Genomic DNA, 26342 nt, shown 5'->3' on the forward strand with positions numbered 1-26342 from the left:
CTATCATCAAGAAGGCCCAGCAGAGGATGTACTTCCTGCGTCAGCTCAGGAAGCTCAACCTGCCTAAGGACCTGCTGATCCACTTCTACACAGCCATCATCCAGTCTGTCCTCTGCACCTCCATCACTGTCTGGTTTGGATCTGCCACCAAAAAGGACAGAGACAGACTACAACGGACAGTCAGGACTGCAGAAAAGATCTTCAGGGCCAACCTGCCCTCCATTCAGGACTTATACATTTCCAGAGTCAGGAAACAGGCAGGAAACATCACTGCAGATCCATCTCACCCCGGACACAACCTGTTCCAGCTCCTCCCCTCTGGTAGGCGCTACAGAGCACTGTACGCCAAAACCAACAGACACAGAAGCAGTTTCTTTCCACAAGCAATCACTCTGATGAACAGCTGACTTCTGACTCCCAGTGTCAGGAACAATTCCTGTGCAATAACCCAGTAACTCTGTCTCTAATCAGCCACCTGTTTACTGGTTACCACTTATTATTTATTCACCATTTCAGAGCTGTTCATACTGTCACATTGTATATACTGTATACCAAATCCACCTATCTCAAGTACATAACACCTGCACATAATACTTATTCATTCCAGCATCCTTTACACTATGCTCCACACTGTGCATGAGTACATGTATGCATGTATGTATACCTGTAAATCTCATCCACCTCTGACATGTACATAATAATGATAATAACTTTACTCCTGCATCCTTTGCACTCTGTTCATTGCCCTATTGTCTAATTCTGTCCATGTGTATAGCGGACATTAAATAGCAGTAAAAGTAACTCAGAAGAAACGCAAAATTAGTGTAATGAATTACAATTCGGAGACAATAATATTGTAATATAACTAATTACTCTCAAATGACAGTAACTTGTAATCTATAATGTATTACATTTTGGAAGTAACTTGCCCTATACTGATACTAACACACTAAACAAACATGATGAACATGGTAAACATTATACGTGCTAAACGTCAGCCTGCTAGCATTGTTTTTGTCAGCATGTTAGCTAAAAACACAGCACACATATTAAACAGAGTTGCATCACATACTGTGCGAGGTGGCCAATGGGATCCCTCAAAAGTGCGAGTGGTTTTGATCATGGCCAGGCTTTGATTTCTGCTGGGTTCCTAATGGCAGCACAGAGGATTTTTCTTGTGTTTGTGATAGTGTGTGTGTGAGAGAGCGATTTAGCAAGTTGGTGAAATCTAACAGGAGGAAACGCACAAGTGTTAATTCCCTGGTGTGGGGTGAAGTTGAGTGCACTTTCAGATGTGCCCTCCACTCCCCTCTTAAAGCCCAAACATTCACTTTCCCCAGGGCAAACTGGCTGTGTGTGTGTGTGTGTGTGTGTGTGTGTGTGGGAGTGTGCGATAGCATACACAGTATACACAACACTCCTGCTTCCCTGATATGGGTTGGTGGAGGCCCTTCGTGTGTGTGTGTGTGTGTGTGTGTTGTGTGGGGTGTGAGATCTTGTTGGTTTGGTGGCTTTAGTTTTCCAACCAACCCCAGAGCGTTGTTTAATATGACAATATGACAATGTGACAATGTGTAAAGCAACCAAAGTACAGGGACCGCAGACTACAGTATGCTCTCTGGTTGTACATGCCTTAAGACGTCTTTGATCAGGCCTGCATAGGCAAAAATATGTTCAGGAAATCTTTATAGAATTGTTCCTTTGTGCCACACTAGTCATCTGCTGTGCATTCTTTGCATGATTATATCTGCCAATTTCTGTCACCACCCTCTTCCTCTTCAGTCATGTAATGTTCCACTGCAATGATGTCCAGCATATCTTGCATGGCGAGGACCACCTGACAATTTGATGATGTGTGAGCTACTGAACACTTGGCAACATGATCATATACTTTTAATTTATTCTTATTTGTCCCAGCACCCTTGAAGTAGATGTTTAGTGGCTCTAATTTGATATTTATCTCATCCAATGACTCTTTCTACTTTTGTCAAAGGGTGCTTTTGTGGCATGGAAGTTATTTTACTTCACTTTGTGAACGACGCCTCTGGTTTGAAATAACTTTAGTGGGTTTGAATGTAACAAGCTGCTGCTCAAATGGATATGACATTTGAACAAAAATAAATGACACGTTTTTGAAACGTTATTTAAAGTTAAGTCAGCACCATGGATAGTCAGCGCTCAGAGGCCTCAGCTGTGTGTGTGTGTGTGTGTGTAGGTGTGCTTGATTTAAGTGTGTTACCAACGCTGCTGATGAGCTCTAGACTCTTTCAGTTCTGAAGAGCCTTTGCTGTGTCTCTCTTTATTCACATGTTAATACTAATATTAAACTCTATACTAACTATCTTTCTGTCTCTGCAGCAGCAGCAGTTAAACCTGGGTGGATCCCAGGACTCACACTATGCACACACTAGGAACAGCAGTAAAGCTCAACTAAGTGTGTGTGTGAGAAGATGAGGATGATGATACAGATGGTACAGAATGTCTGTTGGTTTTATTGCCAGGCTGCCTGCCTGCATCTGAATACCAGATTCATAAAGAATATCATAAATCTTATTAATGCACACACACACACACACACGCATTAGCAAAAATGTAATTTAGGGACATTAACCTCTTGCCGTTCCTGTAAAATTCATGCAAAACGTCTATTCAAGGCATATCCAAAGTAAATTGAATGTAGTTCTTGAACCATTTGGAGTATATGCATGGTTTTGGGCCTTTCTGAAAGATAACACCCTGGTGTCTAACCCAAAAGTCAGAATCACTGTAAGTGCTACTGAAATTGCACTATTGCTTGCAATTGGCTCGGCCTACCCATGAAATAATGCGGACTGGCCCTTCCTTACAGCGCGGGCTCTCATTGGCTATTGTAGGCTGTGAAAGGAACATATGAGGTCCTATTGGATCGAATTCTGTGTCACTCGAAAGGTTAGAGTTCTGTGGCTAATTTGAATACAAGCTATCATAGTTGTTTACATTCAAATCGGAATTATTATGGTTATAATGAGGCTTCATAGGTGAGTTGTGTCAATTTTGATTGTACTGGTTGGTCTGACAGAGGCACTGATTGTACCCGCTGTGGTGATTATATCTTGAAATGGTTTGCATTGGTCGAATCACAAGGATTTTAGCTTTCAATCATATTAATTTGAAGTTAACATAGCAGTTGTGTGCACACACTGAAAGCTAGCACCAGGACCTAACCTCTAACCCCAACCCTGAGGTTCAGAAGATGTCTAAAAGTGTACTCAAACAATAACAAACAATAACAACAAATTAACAGTTAATATTCACCATTATAAAGGCATGTGTAAGGACACGTAAGAGGGTTCACTCACTTAGCAGTTTCTTTCACTTGTCCAGCTATTACAGTATACATCATCAAATGATGTGCATCGGGACATGATCACTCCTCTAACCTCTGCTGTTCGTCTTTAAGATAATGGTAACTGAGATCTTGTGGGTTTTTTAAGGATGAAATGAGAATAATGAGAAATCAGACAACACTGTTTACAGGCAATATAACTTAGATCTTCAGATTGTCTTCTAAGTACTTAAATGAAATGCAGAAGCCAGGTAGTCAGTCATTTACTGTGTGGTCAACCCAAACAAGCTTAAGGTGCTCCCAAAGATCAAAAGACTGTAGGTAAGGAGAAACTTTATTGTTTATAATAAGCATTTATTACTGTATTAAGGAGGTCATACTTACATACATAAATACTTAAAAAATGACAATTTGTTTAATCCTTCATCAGGGCAGTGTTAAAAAAAAAACTAATTGTTCTCTGTTCACCCGCAAATGCCAAAGCAATAGGAAAACAGCTAAATGTCTACTGACTACATTTCGAGTAATGTTTTGATAGTGGCTCAATGATACTACCTGTTAGCAAGACGTACTGTGATGCCAACCAGATCAGTGATCACAGTCATCTGACTAATAAGTACAATCAATGACAACGCCTATATTGTGCAGTCTACTATGTCAGCTTGAATTGCATTTTCAAATGTATCCAGTCTTGAGAGGTTTTTAGGAAAGCATCATTTTTGGAGTGTAAAAACATCATCATCTTTGTGTGTAAGGAAGCTCAAATCAAAGAATGCCAAATCAGATTACATGGAGCCACGTTGCTCCAAAGCTTGGTAGTTTTCCAGCTGATAAGGCCAAACAGGCACACTTTCTGACATCTTGATGCTTTCCATTACACCCCATACACTTAATGATGGAAAAGGATCTCTAACTGTACATAATTTTACAAGATTTTTTTTTTAAACTAAACAAGAAGTGGGCAGCAAGAGGGCTGAGGTTTATCTTGACTGCAGATGGTGGAAAGGAGAGAAAAGAGGCTGTAAAACTCATTTCCAAAATGTTTATCTTCAGTGAGGCCAAAGGAAGAGAGATGGCTGGGGGTGGGGGGTGGGGTGGCAGGAAGCAATGAAGTTTATGGGAAATGTGGTCTTGATTTTGAGAAACACTACTGCTGATAATAATACTGGTGTGACATAGAGGCTGCCAGTGATCCCGACTGTGGTCTCATGCGTTCACAGTAATTTTGCCAAGGTAGGAATTTTAATTTGAGAACGGTTTATAACCTGCTATACACAGCACATTTAAAACTTGACACAAATAAGAAGAGCACATTGATTTGCTGTTAATAGAGAACTGCAGATTTGAGGCACAGTGGCGCTGTGTGGAGAAATGATGTGTTAATGTGTAACAGTTGAGGATTGTTTCAGATGACTGTATGAAAATACAGAGACATCCATGCTTGAGAGAGGGTAGCAGGCAATAAAGACCAAAAACGGACAGAGGACTGTTGTGGGGCAATTGTGAGGAAGTTTTCAACAGCAGGCCTGTGCTGTTGCTCTGGATACGAGCATCAGCCAGTGGCTCCCACTGTCAGATTAACCCTTTATCAACACCATCCACCAAATTTATTTATTTTCATATTCATTTTGTACTTAAACACCATTAACCATATAAAGTGGACATTGTAACAATTTAACTGTCAGTGTTTCGTGGGTTTGGTCAATGCAAATTCTGTTACCACTTGTAGCAGAAGCTGGATGTTTCAACCATTAATGCATTACTTTTAGCTATTTTAACCATTTATCCATTAGCTAACTAGCTCAAATGTTCTGTTACTCTTACGTCTAATTTATAAATCTAATCTAAGTAATCTTTTACTTTTAGCAAGCTATTTTGACTTTTCGTTCATCACTTATTTCAACCAGTTACTTTAGCTGAATGTCTGGACTTCTCATGCTAATTCGTTTTCACTCACTCTCACTTGCAACACATGGTGCTCAGGTGTTGCTGACACAATATGTGGATATATAATTATTAATCAAATTCTAATTTGTAATTATTTTCAAATAAGTTAGCTACTGAGCCAAGTGCCCAGAGAGTAATTGGTGTGTGAGAGAGAAAGAGAGACAAGGGAAGGTGCTCTGAGTGTTGCAGAGGGGGGTAAGTAAGACAGTATGGGGTAAACATGCCTTTTTTACCAAAGGAGGTAAAACAAATTAAACACAACAAAAGAAACAAAAGTTGCTGCTTATTTGCCTTTGGTTCAAAGCGGTCTGCTGTGTGTGTGTGTGTGTGTGTGTGTGTGTGTGTGTCTTCATTCAGTAGGCTATAATAAAAAAGTATCGCTAGTAACAGTCCCTCATTAACTAGCTCGCTGCCTGGCAAAGCACTCCATGCTGCACTGATGACTCCCTGGGTGGGAGGAAAAGAGGTAACACTCAAATGTGAGGCCACTTAAATACACACATAGTACATACAGACACACACACACATGCAACTCAGCAACAGTGGTTTCCCTTATTCAGCTAGTAGCATGGCACCCCCCTGCAAGGACCACCTGCTAGTTAATACCATTACTCACGCAGACACTCACCCCTACACATGCAATTCTGACATGCATTCATATTAGCTCTCTGGCATGTGTTTAAACATATCGTCACAGCACAAAGCATGCCAAGCAATTGTGATCACCCACGTGCACATAAAGACATGCATGGTTCAGCCTGTTGAAATGGCATGCAAAGGGCAGTGGGTATTGCCCTAGAAGAGCATGCACAGTGTTTATACTCCCAAAGGTTTCTAGCCTTTCGGTTGTGTGGTATTTGTAAGGTTATACCTCCCGTGTGTGAGATGCATGATGCATGGGTGTCTCCCCCTTTTGTCACTCTGACTCTGACATGGCTCTGCTGTCCCTTCAGCCAATCGCAGACAAGACAGATCACATTTACGAGCATGGTTGCCAGGCAACAAGGAAAGAGAGAAAGAGAGTGAGTGTGTGAGAAAGAGAGCGAAGTGGTGGCAGAGAAAAAATAGCTATGTTGTTGCCAAGAGGAGGGAAGAAACCTGAGCAAGATGGCTTAATTGCATTTCACAGATGCCATTCACAGTCAACGGGAGATACATTTGATCTGATAACAGTTGATCATGCACCCAGAGTGTTTGAACTGGAGTTTTGTACTATACATAACTGGGTTAGCATGAGGATAAGTCATCTGCTGACCCCACTGAATACATTATGACCTATAATTACAATTATATGTCTTTCCCTGACTTTGTCTCTTCCAGATGTCCAGTGGGATAGTCAGAGAATCAGACAGGTTGAAAACAAGTTTCAGTATCAGGTTACTTAGATTATCTAAACCATGTCATTTAGAGGTAAAAAAAACAACAGAAAGTGAGTGCCACTGTTGGGCTGTAAACAGTATTTGACAATCATATTCAGTAACAAGTAGTGTAACTGTGTTCAGATAAAATACAAAGTGAAACATCTGCCCACATCCCAGGGCTTTATGAATCTCCTTCACAAGGTGTGGAGACCTGGCTAGCAAGTGCACGGCTAACGTTCAGTTGGTACATTGGTTGCTTAGGGCGGATAAACAAATGTGAGCATATGAAGAAAGGCAGAAATGCACTTGGTTTTCTCAACGCACCTTAAGGGATTACAATTTTAAATAAATTAAGTAATTACATCACAATTAAACATCCCAGTAATTCTTTGTTAGCTTGTTTTCGAGTGGCTATGCTAACTGTTCATGGTCAGTACATAGTACATCCAAACCTTAGGCTGACTGCTTGTTAAACAATGATGTCTGTTTGTTTTTTTACTACACCTTCATAAATAGACAAGATGTGTTGGAGTGCAGGCTTTTGAGATGTTCATTTGAGTAAAAAAATGAATAGGGCCTTAACTAATGATTATTGGACTGTAGATTCATCTGGTGATTATTTCCTCAGTCAATCGATTAACCATATTAGAAAAATAAAATGAAATGAAAAATACCCTTTAAGATAGCTTGTTTTATTCGACCAACAGTGCAAAATCCAAAGATATTCAGTTTACCCACACATGCTTTGTCTTTACCTTTATATACTTCTCATTATTATTTTTTATGTTGTCTATTTGTCCATAATTTGTGTCCTTGTGCTGCTGCAACAAACCAAATTTCCCCTCTGGGGATCCATAAAAAAAATCTTATTTTATATAAGAAAGGAAATCAAAGCATTAAATCCTGAAGGAAGGTTTAGCACTTAATAATTAATAAAAATGATTAATCTATGGCCAAAACTTCAAAGATGCAAATTGCAGTAAACAGGAATTGTCCTTTATTGTATAATGCATTTGTGTATTAGTAATTCTTAAAAAGCACATAATGAGTCATATCAGTCTGGTTTGACTGCTACTTTGCAGTCATCAAATTGAACTCTATTGATCAAGTATTTAGATAATGTATAGAGGTTTGGGTTTGGTGTTGATAAGAAGAGTTTACAACTCCTTAATTCTTTCTTTCTTTCCCACCCTCTTTTCCATCTGTAAGTAGGCCATGGCTGAGAGCCTTGCTGTTGTGGAGGGCTACTAAAAACAACATTATTGTCTTTAATTAAGCCTCAGCCACAGTGTGCATCTATTTCCCAACCTACTGCCGTCCCTCTCTCTCTCTCCCTCTCTTTTCTCTCACTCATCCAACTCTTCAGTGCTTCCTCTACCCTCATCACTCACCCCAAATGCTGCTCTCCTCTTCTCTCTTCACTTGTTCCCCTCTGCCCTCTTTGACTTCCTAACACATTTCTGCCATCAAATCCTGCCTCCCGTCATTCCTATTCCTCCATTGCCCTCCTCGTTCCCTCCATCCCTCTCTCTGTCTGTGGCAGCTCTCTAAGGACATTTCCTGATGTCACAGTGCAGCATTGTCCTAGAGGTCAACAACACAACACACGCTCTGTTGCACACACACACATACGCAGTGCACTCACTCTATCAGCATGGGAAGCTGAGCTCAGTGAGTCTCGCTGCTCTAAGGCCAAGTCCTGTTTAATGAGACAAGAGGCTGGAGTGAGGAGTGGTGTGTATCTGTTCGTGTTATGGTGGGTGGTCAGTGATATATTTCCTAAATGTGCTCTTTTCTGCAGTGTAAAATTTATTTAGATTTGTGTTTTCAGAAAGTTTTCTTGTGTTTTAATGTTTAAGACTGAGTAGCTTCTTACTGAATTTGTCAAAATATTAAAGCAACACTTGCAGCACTTAAGGAGAACGGGGTATATTGGTGTGTGTGTGTGTGTGTGTGTGTGTGTGTGTGTGTGTGTGTGTGTGTGTGTGTGTTCAGAGTTAGTGAGAGGTAGGTGTTAATCCGCAGCATTAACAGCCGTCAGCCAGGCGTGATAACTGGCGTGGCTGCTGCTGGCTCAGCTGTACACACACACAGACAAACTTGTACTGCTATCCTTCTGAGGACCCTCCCTTGACTACTTCGGACTACATTATTCTGTAAACCCTGACTGTTATGATCAAAACTACAAGCCTAATCTAACAATTGAAAATTACTTTGGCCACCCGTCGATTGTTGTCTCATACTCCAAACAAATAGGGGGCAGCATATCACCAGAGTAACTGCTAACTGCTGCTAACTGTAGGGACCGTTAGCTAGTTAGCTCAGTTAGCCGTGCTGTTGGTAGTGGTCCTAATAGGTAGTAGCTGACTCTGCCCAGACTGGGAGCATGGAGCACCAGGGGAGTGTTGGTGTACTTTGGAACACTGGAGGAGGTCTTTCAGGCCTGGGGTACTCACCAAGCAGGGAATGCTGTCTGTGAGCAGAGCTGTAATGTGCATCAGAACCGTAGCAGGGTGAGCAGGTAACGGACCAGGACTTTGACTCCAGGGACGTTGAAGACACAATGGGTTAAGGCAAGGACAGGAGAGGCATCAAGTGGGAGAGGAGTAAGTGGGAGCTCAGGCATCAGAGAGGCAGGGAGCCAGAATATTTCTAAATCTAACTCTTGAATTAAAGGTCCAGTGTGTGATATTTAGAAGGATCTAGTGGCAGAAATGCAATAAAATATACATAACTGTTTGGTGTACAAAGACCTTACATAATTTATCTTTTTAAAATTTTATTACCTTAGAATGAGCCATTTCTATCCATATACACTGCGGGTCCCCTTACATGGAAGTCGCCATGTTTCTACAGTTTGCTAGTCCAAAAGGGCAAACTATTCTTCAGAGAAGAAAGAACAAGTGGTAGTAGTAGTCGTCTTCTGGTTGGTTAGAAGTAAGAACATAAGAGAGCCCACACATATTTATCCGGGGTCGGGTCGCGGGGGCAGCAGCTCCAGCAGGGGACCCCAAACCTCTCTTTCCCGAGCCACATTAACCAGCTCTGACTGGGGGATCCCGAGGCGTTCCCAGGCCTGTGTGGAGATATACATATCTATATATATATAGATATATATTTCCACCTAGTCCTGGGTCTTCTCCGAGGCCTCCTCCCAGCTGGATATGCCTGGGATACCTCCCTAGGGAGGCGTCCAGGAGGCATCCTTACCAGATGCCCAAACCACCTCAACTGGCTCCTTTCAACGCAAAGGAGCAGCGGCTCTACTCTGAGCTCCTCGTGGATGGCCAAGCTTCTCACCCTATCTCTAAGGGAGACACCAGCCACCTGCCTGAGGAAACCCATTTCGGCCGCTTGTACCCGCGATCTCGTTCTTTCGGTCATGACCCAGCCTTCATGACCATAGGTGAGGGTAGGAAAATTGACCGGTAGATCGAGAGCTTTGCCTTGCGGCTCAGCTCTCTTTTCGTCACAACGGTGTGGTAAAGCGAGTGCAATACCTCCGGCCAATCTCCTGCTTCAATCTCCCCTCACTCGTGAACCCAAGATAGTTGAACTCCTTCACTTGGGGTAAAGACTCATTCCCTACCTGGAGTTGGCACTCCACCGGTTTCCTGCTGAGAACCATGGCCACAGATTTAGAGGTGCTAATCCTCATCCCAACCGATTCACACTCTGCTGCGAACCGATCAAGTGAGAGCTGAAGGTCACAAACTGATGATGCCAACAAGACCACATCATCCACAAAAAGCAGTGACGAGATCCCAAGCCCACCGAACTGCAGCCCCTCCTCGCCACGACTACGCCTCGATATCCTGTCCTCCCGGGGGACCCAGTCATACGCCTTCTCCAGATCTACAAAGCACATGTAGACTGGATGGGCATACTGCCAAGTCCACTCCAGGATCCTTGTGATCGTAAAGAGCTGGTCAGTTGTTCCACGACCGGGACTATCGGCCGAACCCTCCGTTCCAGCACCCTGGAGTAGACTTTACCGGGGAGGCTGAGAAGTGTGATACCCCTGTAATTGGCACACACTCTCTGGTCCCCCTTTTTGAACAGGGGAACCACCACCCCAGTCTGCCACTCCTTGGCACTGTACCCGACTTCCACGCAATGTTAAAGAGACGTGTCATCCAAGACAGCCCCTCCACACCAAAAGCTTTTAGCATTTCTGGGTGGACCTCATCAGTCCCTGGAGCTTTGCCACTGTGGAGTTGTTTGACTACCTCAGTGACTTCCTCCAGGGAAATTGATGAGAAACCCCCATCAGCCTCTAGCTCTGCCCCGTTTGGGCTTACCGGGTCTGTCCAGAGCCTTCCCCCACCCCCTGACCCAACTCACCAGTTGGGTCAGATGGTGATCAGTTGACAGCTCCGCCCCTCTCTTCACCCGAGTGTCCGAAACATGCGGCCTCAAATCAGATGAAATGATTACAAAATCGATCATCGATCTTCAGCCTAGGGTGTTGGTGCTGGTACCACGTACACTTATGAATATCCTTATGTTCGAACATGGTGTTCCACAAGCCGGGGACCTGAGCGGGTGTGAGTATCCCCACATATCCCCCACTGCCTGGCACCTCACACCTTTAGCAACTCCAGAGAAGAATAGAGTCAATTCCCTATCAAGGAGTACAGTTCCAGAACCGAGACTGTGCGTGAAGGTCAGCCCCACCAGATCTAACTGGTAGCGCTCCATCTCCCACACAAGTTCCAGCTCCTTCCCCCACAGAGAGGTGACGTTCCAAGTCTGGTCTGTCGAGGCCCGTGACCTTCACTGCCACCTGTGTGGCACTGCACCCAACCCCTGCGGATCTTCCGATGGATGGTGGGTCCAAAGGATGGAGAGGGGGGTGCCACGTTGCTTTGTCAGGCTGTGCCTGGCTCAAGATGGGGGCCCCGGGCTTCCTCCTGGCAGGGTCTCTGCTCTTCTTCATCGTAGTTTCCAACCATTCTCAGTCTGGCCCCTCACCTGGAACCACTTTGCCTTGGGACCCTACCAGGATCACTAGGCTCCAGACAACACAGCCTCCAGGCTCACCGGGGCACGCAAACCTCTCCACCATGATAAGGTGATGGTTCACTGCAGCAATCATTTTATCTTTTGTTGTGACAATTGCAAGGGAAATAAAACTACATAGTTCACATTACAAAGTGCATTTTTGCTTGATAAATCAGTTTATAATGAGTCTAGTTGTTCTGATAGCACTAAACTGCCTCAAGGTTCCTCCTCAAAGCCCCGAAGTTACAGAAGTAGCATCTATAGACATGTTTTGGCATGTTTTAAACCTTCCTGCCTTTGCCATATTTAGGTACAGTATTTTTTGTATGTGCCAAATTGCTGCTTCCATTTGTCCTTCATGATGCACACATATGTCTATTTGCGCACAGGTAGATGTGCATACTTCATCCTCACAATTCATATTTTTTCCCTTCTTCCCTGTCTGTCTGCTCTGAGGCTCTGCCACTGGTTGTGTTTCCATGGTAACAGTGGCACACACAGATGCCAGTGTGTTATGTTTTGGGACTCTCTGTCTAACCCCATATTCCTCCACACACTTTTTGTATGTTATTATTGCAATAACAGTTGTAATATTTTTGGATTAATTTCATTTCTGACCTTGTGTGACAAAAAATCTCAACTGAAGGTCATCTTGTGAGACACAGTTGAAAGCAAAAAAAAAATGTTTAAATGTTTTATCACACAATTCTAATATTGACAATGTGTATTTCTGCGAAGTCTCTGAGAGACGTATTCTGTGCACAAGGAAGCTGTTCATGCACTTCAACCAGCTGACGAGGATTCTCCTCATTTACTGGTTATTTGTTGTGGTATGTCAACAGTTCTCTTGAAAGTCACTGGAAGCTGGAGGAAACATTGTTAGAGAGAGACTCAGTGAGAGAGAGACATTAGCAGTAACAGCAGAACAGGGTTTCCCACAGCTACCTGACCTCCTGCCAGCCAGTCTGCTCAAACTAAAGTGTTCTCAGAGACACCCTGTCACCCCCTGACTGTGTGTGTGTGTGTGTGTGTGTGTGTAGAGGGTGTATGTGTGAATTAGTGAGAGGGACAGAGGGAGCTTATTTGATGTTTCCCTGACTTTGCTGTATGTGCTTGAGTATGTTTAATGATCAGCGTTACTTGAGGAGTCGTGACCCATCGTTTTCTCATTCTGCTAATTTTCCTCCAAGCCAGTTCTCTGTAATGCTTTATCTGTGGGGGTCAGGAGTGCGCAAAGAGGCAGAGGAGCATGCATGATGCCTAGACTACATTACCCACAATGCTATATTTAGACCACTGCAGTGTGTGACTCAGCACAGCCAACCCTAACTGTGGTCTGACAGCACAGCTCTTACTGGTTATGCCAATACGCTATATGTACATGCCTGTTTCATTAGTATGTCTTTTCAGAAAGGCTAAGCCACTGAAACAGCATCACGACAACCGTGATTGCTGGAAACCACATGATAAAATGAACTGAATGAAAAGAAGCAAAAAATCACAGTTTTGCCACAAAAGGGCTTTACAGAAACTCCCACAATATGTGGTAGATTGAAAATAAACATTCATCCAAATAACATATGATGGTTGCTGTAATCAACGGCACATAGTAGTTCCTATCAACGTGTTTATGTAAATGTGTGTGTGTTTTACTTTGTTAGACATGGAGAGATGTATTAGCCTAAGATTCATTTAATTACAGTAGGGGTTAATATCCCTTCAGAAGCATGTATGTGTGTGTGTGTGTGTGTGTGTGTGTGTGTGTGTGTGTGTGTAATCCTCTTTCTGCTATCCTGACACAACCAGGTGCCCAAACCACCTCTTTTGCCCCTAACCAATTCATACAATGCCTCAATGTGTGCTGCATGTTACATACCATGTGCAAAATGCATGGTTACCATTGTGAATGTTAACGTGTGAATGCTCTTAACCCCTTAACGCCTGAATTTATTTACAAAAAAAAATAAAATTAAAAAAAATATTTTTGTTTTCATTTGCTTTCAAGCTGATGTTAAATTAAGTGAAGATTGTTAATTTGTCTGTAGAACATAGAAAAGATATAAATTCAGGTATGTGTAGGTATGATGCAAATTAGCGACAACAGGCATAAACGAGAAACCAGTGCTTGCAAAAGGTTCCTGGGTTCGTATCAAATATGCACCAACAGGCATTGGGGGAATCCATGTGCTATCTTGGCTTGCAGTCTGCAAGGAAGAGGTATGATGCGAATTCGCGACAATCGGCATCAAGGGGTTAAGACTGTGCGAGAATTTGTGTTCCTACGAGGCATGCATATGTGAATTTGGATGTTTCACTCGGTGTGTAGGGAGATATGCATATGTGCTCCGTGTGGCGTGCGTTTGGTGACATTAAGGGTGGATGAGCAGTGAATTCCAAACCTGTCCACGAAATGCATGATCATGGACGTTAGTCATGTTTTCAAGCCTCTGTATGTGCACTACATGCAAACCAACGTGCAAGGAAGCCATGACAAGCAAGTGCCTCATGTAATGTGTGCATGTGAGAGAGAGTTTCTTTCCTAGTTGCTTTTCTGTTAGTGTTAAGAAATACAAGTTTACTTGACTGCTGAATCTTGACCATTCCCACATTGCTGTCTAACAAACTTTTTTTTGTTGGAAGAGCCTGATTATAGCTCTCATTTTACCAAGTATCCACCTTGCGAGTGTCCTTGAGCAAGACACTGATTCCCTACCAGCTCCAGAGTTTATTTCTTGACCCCTAACCGCCCTGTGGACAGGTATTTCTTAATAAAACATTGTTTGACAAGAACACACGATTTCAGGTCAAAATAGTAAATTTGATAGGTAACAGCAGGAATATCCCCCTGATGGAGTATAGATGCTGGTGGAGGTGGCTGAAGATCTGCATAGATGTGATTAAGAGTGGGACACTGATGATCTCAGTGGAAAGACCCATGGGTGCTGGATGTGATGAGAAGTGGAAGTGAATGGGGTGGAGGTCGGGATGCATTGATCTGACACTGAAATGACACCTGACAGCAGAAGAGTAAGGAACAGTTTTAAAGTTTGACAGTAACAATACAATTGGCTCACAGAGGTTGTGGCAAGATCTGATTGGTTTAACTGAAAGAATGAACACCCTCAGCTGATTGAGTTGATATACAGTATATATACATATATAGTTGTTATATTGTTTGTTTTTTTATTTTATTTTCTTTTAATGTATTGTTATGCTGTTGTTTTGGCAATATGAACATTATTCTTTCATGCCAACAGAGCCATTTTGAAATAGAAAAATGTAATTGAAAATTGAGAGAGAGAATGTAAATAAATAGAGTAGGAATGAAGACAGTCTTCCTTCTACTAAGCTTCATATACTGTACAGATACACGAGATGACGATACTGTCCTGAGCTATTCCTTAAATGCTATTTTCTTGAAGATATGTGGCCCATAGAGGGGGCTCATTCAGATACAAATACAATGAATGAGTCCTTGTTTCAAGACCATATTTGGAGATTTTCTAACTGTGCAGAGAACAAGCCAAATTATCTCACCCTATTGGCAAAATGTTTTTGGTTTTTGTTATTTAAAGTAAAAAAAACAAGACTCTGGACTGGACTGCATGACTCATTTGACAGATACATCAACAGTGTATTGTTAAGAACACTTGACATGTCTCCAGTGTTAACCCTCTGTTCCTTGTGCATAAATGTTTGATCCTTAATAAACTGTTGCAAGTGCAGACAGCTCAGAAAATCTGCCTCTCAACAGCCAGTTTTGAGAGAAGCATTACCACTTACACTGGCATCAACAGCGGCTTTGTTTAAACCGGCGTGTTTACTGTTCAGAATTCGTATCAGATTGTGATCAGTGAAGAAGAATTTCAGGTCTGGGTGTAGAATTTTAGGATGTTGCCCTGGGATTACAATGAGGATACTGTATAAAATGATGTACTGTAGGACTGACAGACCTCAAAGTCAAATTCAAACATCAAACATTTATTGATGAGAGGAAAGATGTCAGATCAATATCCGGTTGCTCAGGTGCACAAATGTATTTTCCATTGATTCTTCTTTTCATTGATTCTAGTTCAGTGTTAGGTTGCTGGAGTAATGGGAACTTAAAACAGTAATGTGCTATATGATGATGTTGTGATATTGCTTTTCTATGATGAAAGATAGAATGTTTTTAAACGCGTTAGTAAGGTCATTGACCCTGGAGCTGGTAGGGATTCAGTTTCTTTCTCAAGAACACTCAGTCTTTCTTTTGAATAAACATAATTAGTGCAGTTTGTAGCTAATGTTGACATATTGACATCCTTCTGTATAAATGTTGTGGATTAACAGAGTCACACACATGGAGCCCAGAAACTTGCAATGTAGTAAAAGGTTATCAGACAACTGATTACATCTATAATTGTGGTCTTGGCACACATGTTGCCTAGTCATTTATCTATTCTCTGTTTTTACCCTCACAACATTTTCCATTTCCCACATCACACGTCCAGTGTTCTTAATGCCTATAATGAGATGGCTGTGTTTATGCATGTCCTGGGTAGTGACTGGTCCAAGGTGTGTGTGTGTGTGTGTGTGTGTGTGTTTTGACATGAGTGGAGCAAGGTCTGTGTTGTTAACTAGCTAAACACACTGTTTTAGCTAGCTACTTAGCTTAAGCTATATTTTGCCACAAAACTACACTGCTTAGTGCACATAACGTTAATCATCTGTATACTGTACTGCATAAAGTAAACAGTACCTATATCCTTGCAACAGCTAAATCAGGATTACATGCTAACAAAGTCAGCTAGCTGGCTAACAGAATTATTTATTGATGTATTTAGTAATTGTTTTGACTTGTCTGACACATTTTTACCACATTTTGTGCAGTTTACAGCACCTCATCAATGACACAGACATGATTTCACTCTGGTAGAACAAACGGCCGGACTTCCCAGTAGCCTATGATTTGTATTCACGGTTAGATGCTTCAAAAGGTAAGATCAGGGCAGAATTGTTTATATAGCAGTCTTATCTACCAGCTTGCCTTTTACAACACACATTTCTCTCCTTACTGGTAAACATAGACAGAGAGATAGATCCAGGGCAAAACCTTTTAAGTCCCTCTGAACATTTAATTTTTTCCTGCTTTTTTTTCCTTCCTCTCTTTTTCCGTCTTTCAACAGTTTATTGTGTAATGACAGTGGAAGCTGGCCTGGCCGGTTTCACTTTCTGTGCTGTTATTTTTAGCAGCAGAAACTATCCTTTGCCAACAACCCCCATTTTTGAGTAAATATGTCTTGTCTGGAAGCCTGTAGTTCAGCCCTGTGTTGGTCTCTGGGGAAAGAGTGTGTATCTCTATTTCAGTTTGTATATGCGTGTGTGTCTTTGTGTGTGTAAGACAGATTTAAAGCCTCTGTAATCAAAGCCAGAGTGTGCATGCTTTCCCAGGCCCAGCTGACTCCACTCTAAACCATTACACTAGAACACTCGCTATTCTACAGTATCCTGCATCTTAATGGGTCCAAGCCGCTGGGCTTTTGTGTGTTTGGGAGTGAGGAAGTTGTCCGGCAGCGGGCTTCCTCTATGATGTTAATGTTGTTCTCTAACTGGTAATCCTGGAATAGTGGGGTTTTCTTGAAAGTGATGGAAATGACATTTATCCCATACAGAAGACACCACATGAACACATGAACAACATCAAATTGATCATTTTGTCAGCTCTTAAAACGTCGCCGCAGAAAACGTTTCTTGGCATTGAGGTGATGTTAAAAAACAGTGTATCTCACAGTAAGTGGATATAGGTTAAGCTGTAGCCTGTGTGAGTGCTGTGCTGCAAGAGTATACAGAAAACTCCTATTATGCTGTTTTATGCTTCTACACTTTCAAGTCAGTGCTTTGAGCTGTCAGATTGTTTGGATGGTTATTCCCACATGACAGGAAAGCAGCACATCTCTCCCTTGGAGATGAATTGGTGTGTATTAAAGAGAGACAGAGAGGAAAGGAGAGAGCAGGACTACGATAGAAAACGAACACATATAGCTGGCAGACTTTAACATGCTTATATCTGTAGAACAACAATGCACATGCACACATAGTCAGGCATCTCCAATTGCTTTTGAGCTGAAGCATCTGGCTCTTACCTTTGACCTCTTTATGTCCTACACAGAGGCACATCATTCCTCCTGTCTCTGTGATCAAGGTGACTTTTATCTTAACATACAGTAGGTTCCCTCCTCATTGGGGTTATCATTCTGCTTATTTGTTAATCAATTTGTTATTGTCATGCCACTTCCATAAGAGCTGGTGATATGGATAAAATATTCTCACAGTATATGTATATTAAATTGCAAAATGAATGCATTTAATTATATTTGACATTTTTTGGATAATACATTGAGAAGATGTATCATGATCAGTAAACATCTTTCTGAATCAATGACAACAAAAATGTAACATTATAACACAAAGACACAAAGCACAAGCCTGGACAATAAGACAATAACAATAATTTCGCGATATAATTTCTTTCAATAGCAATATAACAAATGTTCAATAAATATTCAATAAATGTTTGATTAACTATCACTTGAATCATTCACGAATTTGGACTTATTTTTTTGATTTTATTTTTGAAGATGTTTATTTTGTTGAGGAAAGAGAAAGGAAGGGTCAATTACATTACATGAGAATAAGCTTGGAAATCAAATTATCATACAGTATATAATAAGCTATTATTAATTCACAATTTACTAGCTCATTCTAAGGTATAGTACATTAAGACTGACTAGACCTTTTTGGCTCAGCTTTTATTAGACCAACAGAAAGTGTCTAAAAACCTTTGGTCAAGGTAGGTTCCTCACTTTCAGGTCTGTCCTTATGCTGCGATGTAGTTAAACACATCTTTTACATTACACAAGCATTTTAAGTTTAGCTTCATTCCATGTATGAATTTCATTTACTTTTGTGAACCACCAAGAATGTGACTGGATTTCTACTCAAAATAAGTAGTTCTGACCTGTCGAGTGCTGTGTTTTCTGTCAATCCAGACATCAGACGACATTATCAAGAGAGTGAATGTACAACTCACATGGTCTGTCTCTTCCTCTCCATGACTGAAACTAATTTGATATGTGAAATCAGTAAGGTGTCATAAATCTAGTACGTTTTCTATCTATTTTGTGAAAGCAGCAGGTGATCCCAGTAGACTGAACACACAGTGTAAGCGCCATTTGTTAGTAGCAAGTTTGTTTATGTTATAACATTTGGTACTCTGTCATTCTTGTGTTTATTTTGGTACTTCGGTGCAACTTCTGTATTGGAACTCTTATTTTGAAGTTTGAAGGAAGCGGTAAGAAAAAACAATAAACGAGTGTGGACGGCGGAGCAACACGGTTGTTTTAGCGTCGTTGGTTCTCTCCAGGCCAACTCAACGCGTAAAACTGTCTTACGTCGTTCATACAATGTGGTTATGATAACAGAAGTAAGTTTAGTTGAAGTTTACAATTATGAACAATTAAGATAGCCACTATACACAGCGTGCTTAATGATTTCACCTCATGGATAAAAATAGATTAGACAGATGAAGAGATTCTCGTTCTTTTTATTGTGGCCACACCACTTCATAATAATTTGTTAATGCCGTGTGCTGTTCAAGGCAACTGGGGACGGTGCTGACTGGCCGTGGAAATCAGCCAGACTGGACCAGAACATTGACCGTTTAGGTTTATCACAGCGGACACTCATCTAGGTCACATTCTCCAGCGGGATGGGTCGCTGAGGACAGTGTCTGATAAGCAGCAGTGGCATTAAAGAGCTGATGCTAGATAGGCAAACAAATGATACAATTTTACATGACCGTCTGGGAAAATTAGACAGGGCAAACAGGAACGCTCATTTTGTGTGAAATGTGTGAATTTAAAAGAAAATAAAAATCTGTTGTAGGGAAACAGCTCATTTCTTTTCTGACCTTTTTGGTTTTTTTTTTCCTTGATAGTGTGTGTCAGCTCAGCTGTCATTGGCAACATCCCACCATGCTGACCATGACAATAGCAGCTATGGTGGAGAGATGTGTTTTGACAGGAAATGACCTCACCATGACCTTCTGACGTCATGGGTCCAGGGAGGATGTCAGAGGTCAAAGCTGGCATGTTGTGGTTTTTTATACAGTCTATGGTTGTGGTGTGTGTGTGTGTGTGTGTGTGTGTGTGTGTGTGTGTGTGTGTGTGTATGCATATCAATTTCTGATGCCTGGAAGGATATCTGACTGACAGGACAACTTGGCTGGATTTTGGTTTACAAAATGGCCAGTTTGAGTCTGGTTAAATCAGGGCACTTCACCTTAACAATCCATCATCTTTAAAATGAAAGGCAAATGGGTAAAAACAGTTTAAAAAGGTAGGAAAATTGTTTGCTGTACTTGGCAGATGTGGTGATCTACAGTAAAAGTCACAGGGCACAGTCCATGATCAATGGACTGTGTACAATCCATTAACCGTGTGAGATTTTTAGACATGTTCCTACTATTTACTGATAGAGCTCAACAGAGGTAACAGCTATCTTTTAAATGCTCTATTTAAAACACAAAATACGTTCCAGAGGTATACCATTATTATGGTATAGTAAATTCTAGAGCAACTAAAAACACACAGTATGCCTTCCTGTGTGAGTGCACAACTAGTTTGTTTTGAGCATACCCTTAACACTCCTGCCTGTGATCTAAGCAGATGCCAAACAGGTAAACAGACTCACCGTGAGCTCATTTAAAATTGATGTACATTCTGTAGAAACACACGACAACAGTTGCAGTCTTGCAAAGCTATGATGTGTTTCAACAGGGTCCAGGTTACCTGCATGATCTGACAGATTTGTGAACAATATTTGAGAGAAACAGATCTTTTGTGTACATAGAGAAAGTCTTAGATCTATGAGTTCAGCTCATAATGAATGGGGGCAAAAACAAAAGTGTTGTGTTTATAATTTTGTTCAGTGTGTATATATATATATATATTAATCTTGTTATTAACTCACTTCCCAATATCACAATATTTCTTGCTCATCACATTGTTAAATTATTAATTAGTAAACCCAATGAGCATTTACACTGTTACCACTAGTTTTCTCCTCAGTCAAAACCCTTCCAAAACCACTGCCTCCTGTGGCTTATTGTAAGTATAATGTTTCATGCTGTAATGCATTCCTTTAGCATGCGGTATATGAGGTTTGCTGCACAGGATAGCCTGGAATACATTTCAGTGTGTGTTGATGCTGTTGTATCAGAGGCGGATGGCTTGTTTTGGTCTGGGTGACTGGCTGCCTGGTTGTCTGGGAAGCACAAGCTCTAACTTGGTTTCATAGTGAGAGGAGAATCTAGGCCTCATGAATTATTCTGCTTTATCTGGCGCTGCTACTACTGCAGTTTCTCTGGCTCTGACTCTTTAATCTGTCTCCTCATCACCTCCTTCTTTGCAACTCTTTGTCTCTCCCCTGCCTGGCTTTCTTTTGGTCTAACTCTCTCCCATCTTCTTATTGTTGCCGTGTCACCGCAGAGATGTTGGTGTCAGGGGAATAGATGGGCGTGTGGTGCAGATGTCTGTAACCTTGGCAACCGTAGCCTCACCTGCTCTGGCATTAACCCTCCCTCCTTGTTATGCCACCCCTGACACAAAAGCACCGTCACCCATGACTCCATGTTCCTTACCCTTTTTAATATCACCTACTACATCATTAGTCTAATATTGTTTTCCTCCTTCCATTCTTCTTTTTCTCGTCCACCTACTTTTAAACACTGCCTTATTGCCAGTATTTGATTGTTATGGTGTTGGTCAGTGAGTGTGTGTGTGTTTATTGGATAATATCTATCCACTTAACACACACACACACACACACACACACACACACACACACAGATCTTCACATCTCCCCATTTCTGATATCTGGGCCAGTGCCCCTGCATTGGTCATATGGTTTGTGGGACATTGTGACTGCTCCTCCAGGCTCCAGGTTTCAATAATGTTGCTGTCTGTCTAGTTATGAATTCACATATTTTTAACAGCATAAACCCTGATTTTACCCTCACATTTCACCTTAATAGGGCAGCACCCTATTATGTCCTCAAGGGGGATGACATTCTAGCCAAGGGCACATTGGGACCCAGTGGGGATCAGCAATTTCAATATAAATAGAAAATGTACAAGAGCAATGTTGCTGTTTGTATTATATATTAAGGTTGTACAAAACAGAGTATCACACACTGCTAGAATAATGACTGCTTCATCTCCAAACACAACTCACCACTCACTTTTTGGATTGATCGATATGTAGGTGAACACAGACCTGAGAGTTTAACTAAAGTAAATAGGAGACAGGACTTAGCTAGTGTGACTCTAACTTTAGGTTAAACAGCATGACAAAGCAGATGTCTAAACTGTGAGCTATCACCTTACCTAACCTAGAAAACATGACTGTACTTGACCTTTTGACTATTGACTTTCTGCCCATCACCTGATGTGACATAAAAAAGAGGACTAGGCATACACAGCAACTACAAACACACACACACACACATGCTGGATGCATTTAGCCAAAGTCAAATGGGCATCTAGTCATCCCTACCATTGGTTTTTCCAGTCGCATGTGTGCTTGCATTGCGCAGCAAATGGAGATCCAGAGGCTGACAATTCCCTCTGCAAGATTATAGATAATAGTTGCCATGGAGATGCACCGCTGGGAAGGCCAGAGATGCCCCAGGCAAAGAAAGAGAGAGAGAAAAAAGATAGAGAGAAAGCTTGTTATCATTAGAGAGCAGACTGTGTAATGAGGCTCATTGATATTCTCCGGGAAGGCAACAGTATACGATGGCACATATGTGTGTATGATTACAGTTACAGTTACAAAGTACCTGTAATCGCCCCAGCATATTATGGTGGGGTCTGGGCAGTCCTGCTTCTGTACTGAAGGGACAGAGTATTAAATGATTATTTGATGGAAAAATCTCTCCAAAGTCTTTTTAACTTTTAAGACTTAAAAAAAGCAATTAGAAAAGTTTCTTGTATATCCTCCTCTAAGTTGAATGGCTGCTGGACTGTCGTTGTACATGTACTGTAATCTTGATCATTTTGTTATGTAACTAATTATTTCCAATATGGTGTTTGTGTGTGTGTGTGTGTGTGTCTGTGTGTGTGTGGTTTATCTGTTCCTGTTCCCACCCCCTCTGCTCTAAGCCCTTCTCTACTTTTCACAGTGAGGTTACTGTGTGTGTGTGTGTGTGTATGAGTGAGTGACAGCATACTGTTTGTGTGTTTGGTATACCCTTTTTGACAAGCACTAGCATTTTTCCAAGGAACAATTAGGTTGGTAGATTTATTTTGTCACAATATAACAGGTTATAGAGTGAAAATGAGTTAATAACTCCTTCCTTCCGTTACATAGCAGACAATATACAATCTATATTAATATAGAAGCAATTCTATATTATGTATATTATGTTATAAATGTTAAACAGAAATAAACTATATTAATTAATAAATGAATTACTAAAAATATAATAAAATTACAGTAGAATGATTTAGTTGATTTGTCAGTCTTTTGAGTTTCCACTGGTTGTCCTCAGTTCATGTCATGAGAAATATTTTGCTGCCATGATTTGGCATTCTGTCATTTCTCCCAGTAAATAGAGGAGTTTCTGATTTAAATTTGAATTTAGTGTATATTTGGGAAATGTTTTTCTCTTAGTGTTTTATATTTACGCCGTTAGGTTAGAAAGTGCAGCTCTGTCTCTACCTGTCCCCTGTCACACTGGAAGCAGAGTCTCTCCTCTTGTGGTAGCCAGCTCTGTCTGTGGCGACACTTTTCTACGGCCAGGCTGTGTTCACTCAGTCTGTATGTTGGCAACATTTTTCATACTTTAGGACATTTATTGTGCTCAGGTAATTTGCCAGTGCCTGTGAGTTCTCTTTTTAGGGCCTTATCTAATTACATAATTTACTTTGTGTTTTGGTCATTTCTTTCCAGTATTTTATATACTTTTCTTTTGCTTGTTGATCATTTGTTTTGGTCTGCTTGAGTTGGCATTGCTGTGCTCAGGACCAGCTGGCTGATGGGACTTCTCTGGTTTCAGCTCCTGGTTAGGGCTTTGTGATGGTATTTCTGTAACTATTTAGTGTGTAATGTTTGGTATTTCCCTACTCCAGTAATATTAATATTCAAGATGGCTCTTTTTTTGGTTTGAACAAAGTTCCTGCCAAACTAATTGTCACAATTTGTCATGTGTGCCGTCAGGAACAGGTTTTACGATCCAAACGCAGGACACAGAGGCAGAACAGGTACAGTTTCTGGGTATTTATTTAAGCCCACAGAACCTACGGCAGAGTCCAGAGTTCAACAAAGGGTAATCCAAAAACCAGGCAGGCAGGCAGGCAGGCAGGCAGGCAAGACACACGGCAGTGGGCAAATATACAACGAACCAGCAACAGCTGAACAGAAGTCACACACATGTAAGCACTGGCTAACGAGGAGGGCGGGAGCACAAACAGGTGATACTAATAAAGACAGCAGACAGGCAGGCAGAGAGACAGCAGGGGAAAACAGACAGACACTAATAAGTGTCAAAACTCAAGGCAAGAATGTAACTGGAACTCAAAACACATAACAGATACTGTCAAGCGCAACTGGACTTGGTTGAAGATACTGGAAGACGTTTCGTGCCTCATCCAAAGGACTTCTTCAGAACTGAAGAACTTTTAACCTTTGTTGGATAACTATGACCTAGATGACTGAGAATCTTCATAGACATAACAGATACTGAACAGACCAATAAACAAAAAATACAGAGACCTAAACTAAACTGGGCCGATCAGACAGGCAGTGTGACACTAATTCTGGTGACCTTAAGCAGCACCTTTTGTTGCATATATACAATTGATACCTAGTGTTTCATAATGAAATTAAGGGTTTTACATTTCACATTTCTCATGATGGATGAGATACATTGTAGAAATGAAACAAAATCATGAATGATGCTACATCTGTGAAACTACCATACACGGTTAGCACCCTAAGTTCATCTGTTCTGCTTCCGCCCCATGGGACCTTATTTTGGAAAAAAATATGTACAGTAGCCAATAGCGAGAGACAACAGAGACACATATTTTATCCCATTTGAACTGTACCCTGAATTACACATACGATGTTTGTTCATTAAAAGTTAATTCTGTCCGTCAAGTAAGTTGCAGTTTGTTGTAAAACAGTTAAGTAACATTTAGTGTTGTGTGAAACCTCTCAATGAACTACATCTCTTGTCTCACACAATATACATCACCAACATGTTAATGCTAGCTAACCCTTGCTGTCTGCTTGCTACTAGCTACGTAACTTAGCTATGATGTGTTTAATCCATCCACTTCTGGTCCATTCATCACATCATCTACGCTCAGTAAAGTTAGCTTCAGTCAATGAGAGAAAAGGTTGTGACATCACATATGTGACTTTTGGGTTTGTGGGCTTTCTAATTACATATTTTCACAGTGTTATACTTTTATAACAAACAAGACTTTCTTGACTTGTAAAATGATCTTTTAAATTGACAAACATTATCTGTAATTCAGGGCGCAATTCAAATGTGATCAAAAAAATGGTTGTCTGTCTCCATTGACTACTCTACATTTTCCCGAAATAAGGTCTCATGGGAAGGGACTTAGGCTCTTTATCCAGTACCTTGTCTGGGTTGGTCCCTATCAAAGACAAATGCATACTAACACATGTATTTTAGCTTTGCAACCAGGAAGCAGATCAAAAGCAGGAAAGGGAGAGCGAGTGAGGGGAAGAGGAAGGCAAAAGAGTAAAGTCATGTTTCACAGGAGGGAGTCTTTCCTGCTCTCTGCAGGACAGACAGCCAGACAGAAAGTGGAGTTATCTCTGAATTCTGGTATGTTTTATTATTTAAAGAAAAACTGCAATAAAATGAATGCATTTTTGTGCTGCTAGTGCAAAAAAATGTTGAATAGGCACTGCGCTTTTGCCTTGGACTTGACTTTAACATTAATTCCCCATTGGAAACTGAGTAGAGACACTGCTTTAAATGTAAGTTGTATGACTCTGTTTGGCTGTATATTTTTGCTTTGTCTTTGCTTTTTGTGGGATACTAAATAAAATAAACTGTAAAAAATACAAATACACTATAGATAATTACTGGGGATTTTTGTAGATACATTTAGAGTTCAGAGAACCTGGAGAGTGAAATGTTGAACACCACTCCCAAATCAGTTTATCAGTTTTTAGTGTAGAATATTGCCTTTTTGTGAAATAAAATACCATCATACACATAAAACAGCATTGAATAAACATTAAAAATGCAATTCCACTTGTTTTGGTCATTTTGCAAAAAAACAACAAGCCAGACTAAGCTTGATTTATATTTCTGTGTCGAGTCTACGCCGTAGGCTACGCACTTGTTTGGTTATACTTGTGCGTCAGTGTCTGGTTGTCTTTTGCCGGCCGAACAAGCTAACTTCCTGTTTAGCCCTCAGCTAACTTGGATGGGGGTAAATTGATACATGTGCTCTTATAGACTTTTCACATGTTATTGACCGAATGGATCACAATCTGATAGTGAAACGAGTCATTTAGCGTGGGTTGTAACACTAAAACAAATTGATCCACAGTGTTACAGCCGCTGGTTTGGCCGCTAGTAAAATTTACTTCAACCCACGGAGCACTTCCTGTGTTCT

General features: G+C 41.1%; 1 protein-coding gene across 10 annotated transcripts in view; it reads left to right on the plus strand.

Annotated features, from left to right (window-relative positions):
* mtss1lb (MTSS I-BAR domain containing 2b) overlaps positions 1-26342 on the plus strand; it is a 771894-nt gene that overhangs the window by 715079 nt on the left and 30473 nt on the right. Inside the window, exon 1 of one of the 10 annotated variants that reach the window (XM_046032160.1) lies at positions 2999-3017. The exons of 6 other annotated variants lie outside the window; for them this stretch is intronic. Coding sequence is in view for 1 of the 4 variants with exons in the window: in XM_046032157.1 (XP_045888113.1) it covers positions 25462-25540 (79 nt within the window). In the remaining 3 variants the exon portion in view is untranslated. Of the gene's footprint in view, positions 1-2998; positions 3018-3433; positions 3647-11688; positions 11708-25429; positions 25541-26342 lie in introns of those variants that run through there. 3 more of the 10 variants (XM_046032159.1, XM_046032161.1, XM_046032157.1) reach the window with 3 other exon arrangements.

The sequence above is a fragment of the Micropterus dolomieu genome, linkage group LG20, assembly GCF_021292245.1.
Source record: "Micropterus dolomieu isolate WLL.071019.BEF.003 ecotype Adirondacks linkage group LG20, ASM2129224v1, whole genome shotgun sequence".
Classification (NCBI taxonomy): Eukaryota; Metazoa; Chordata; class Actinopteri; order Centrarchiformes; family Centrarchidae; genus Micropterus; species Micropterus dolomieu.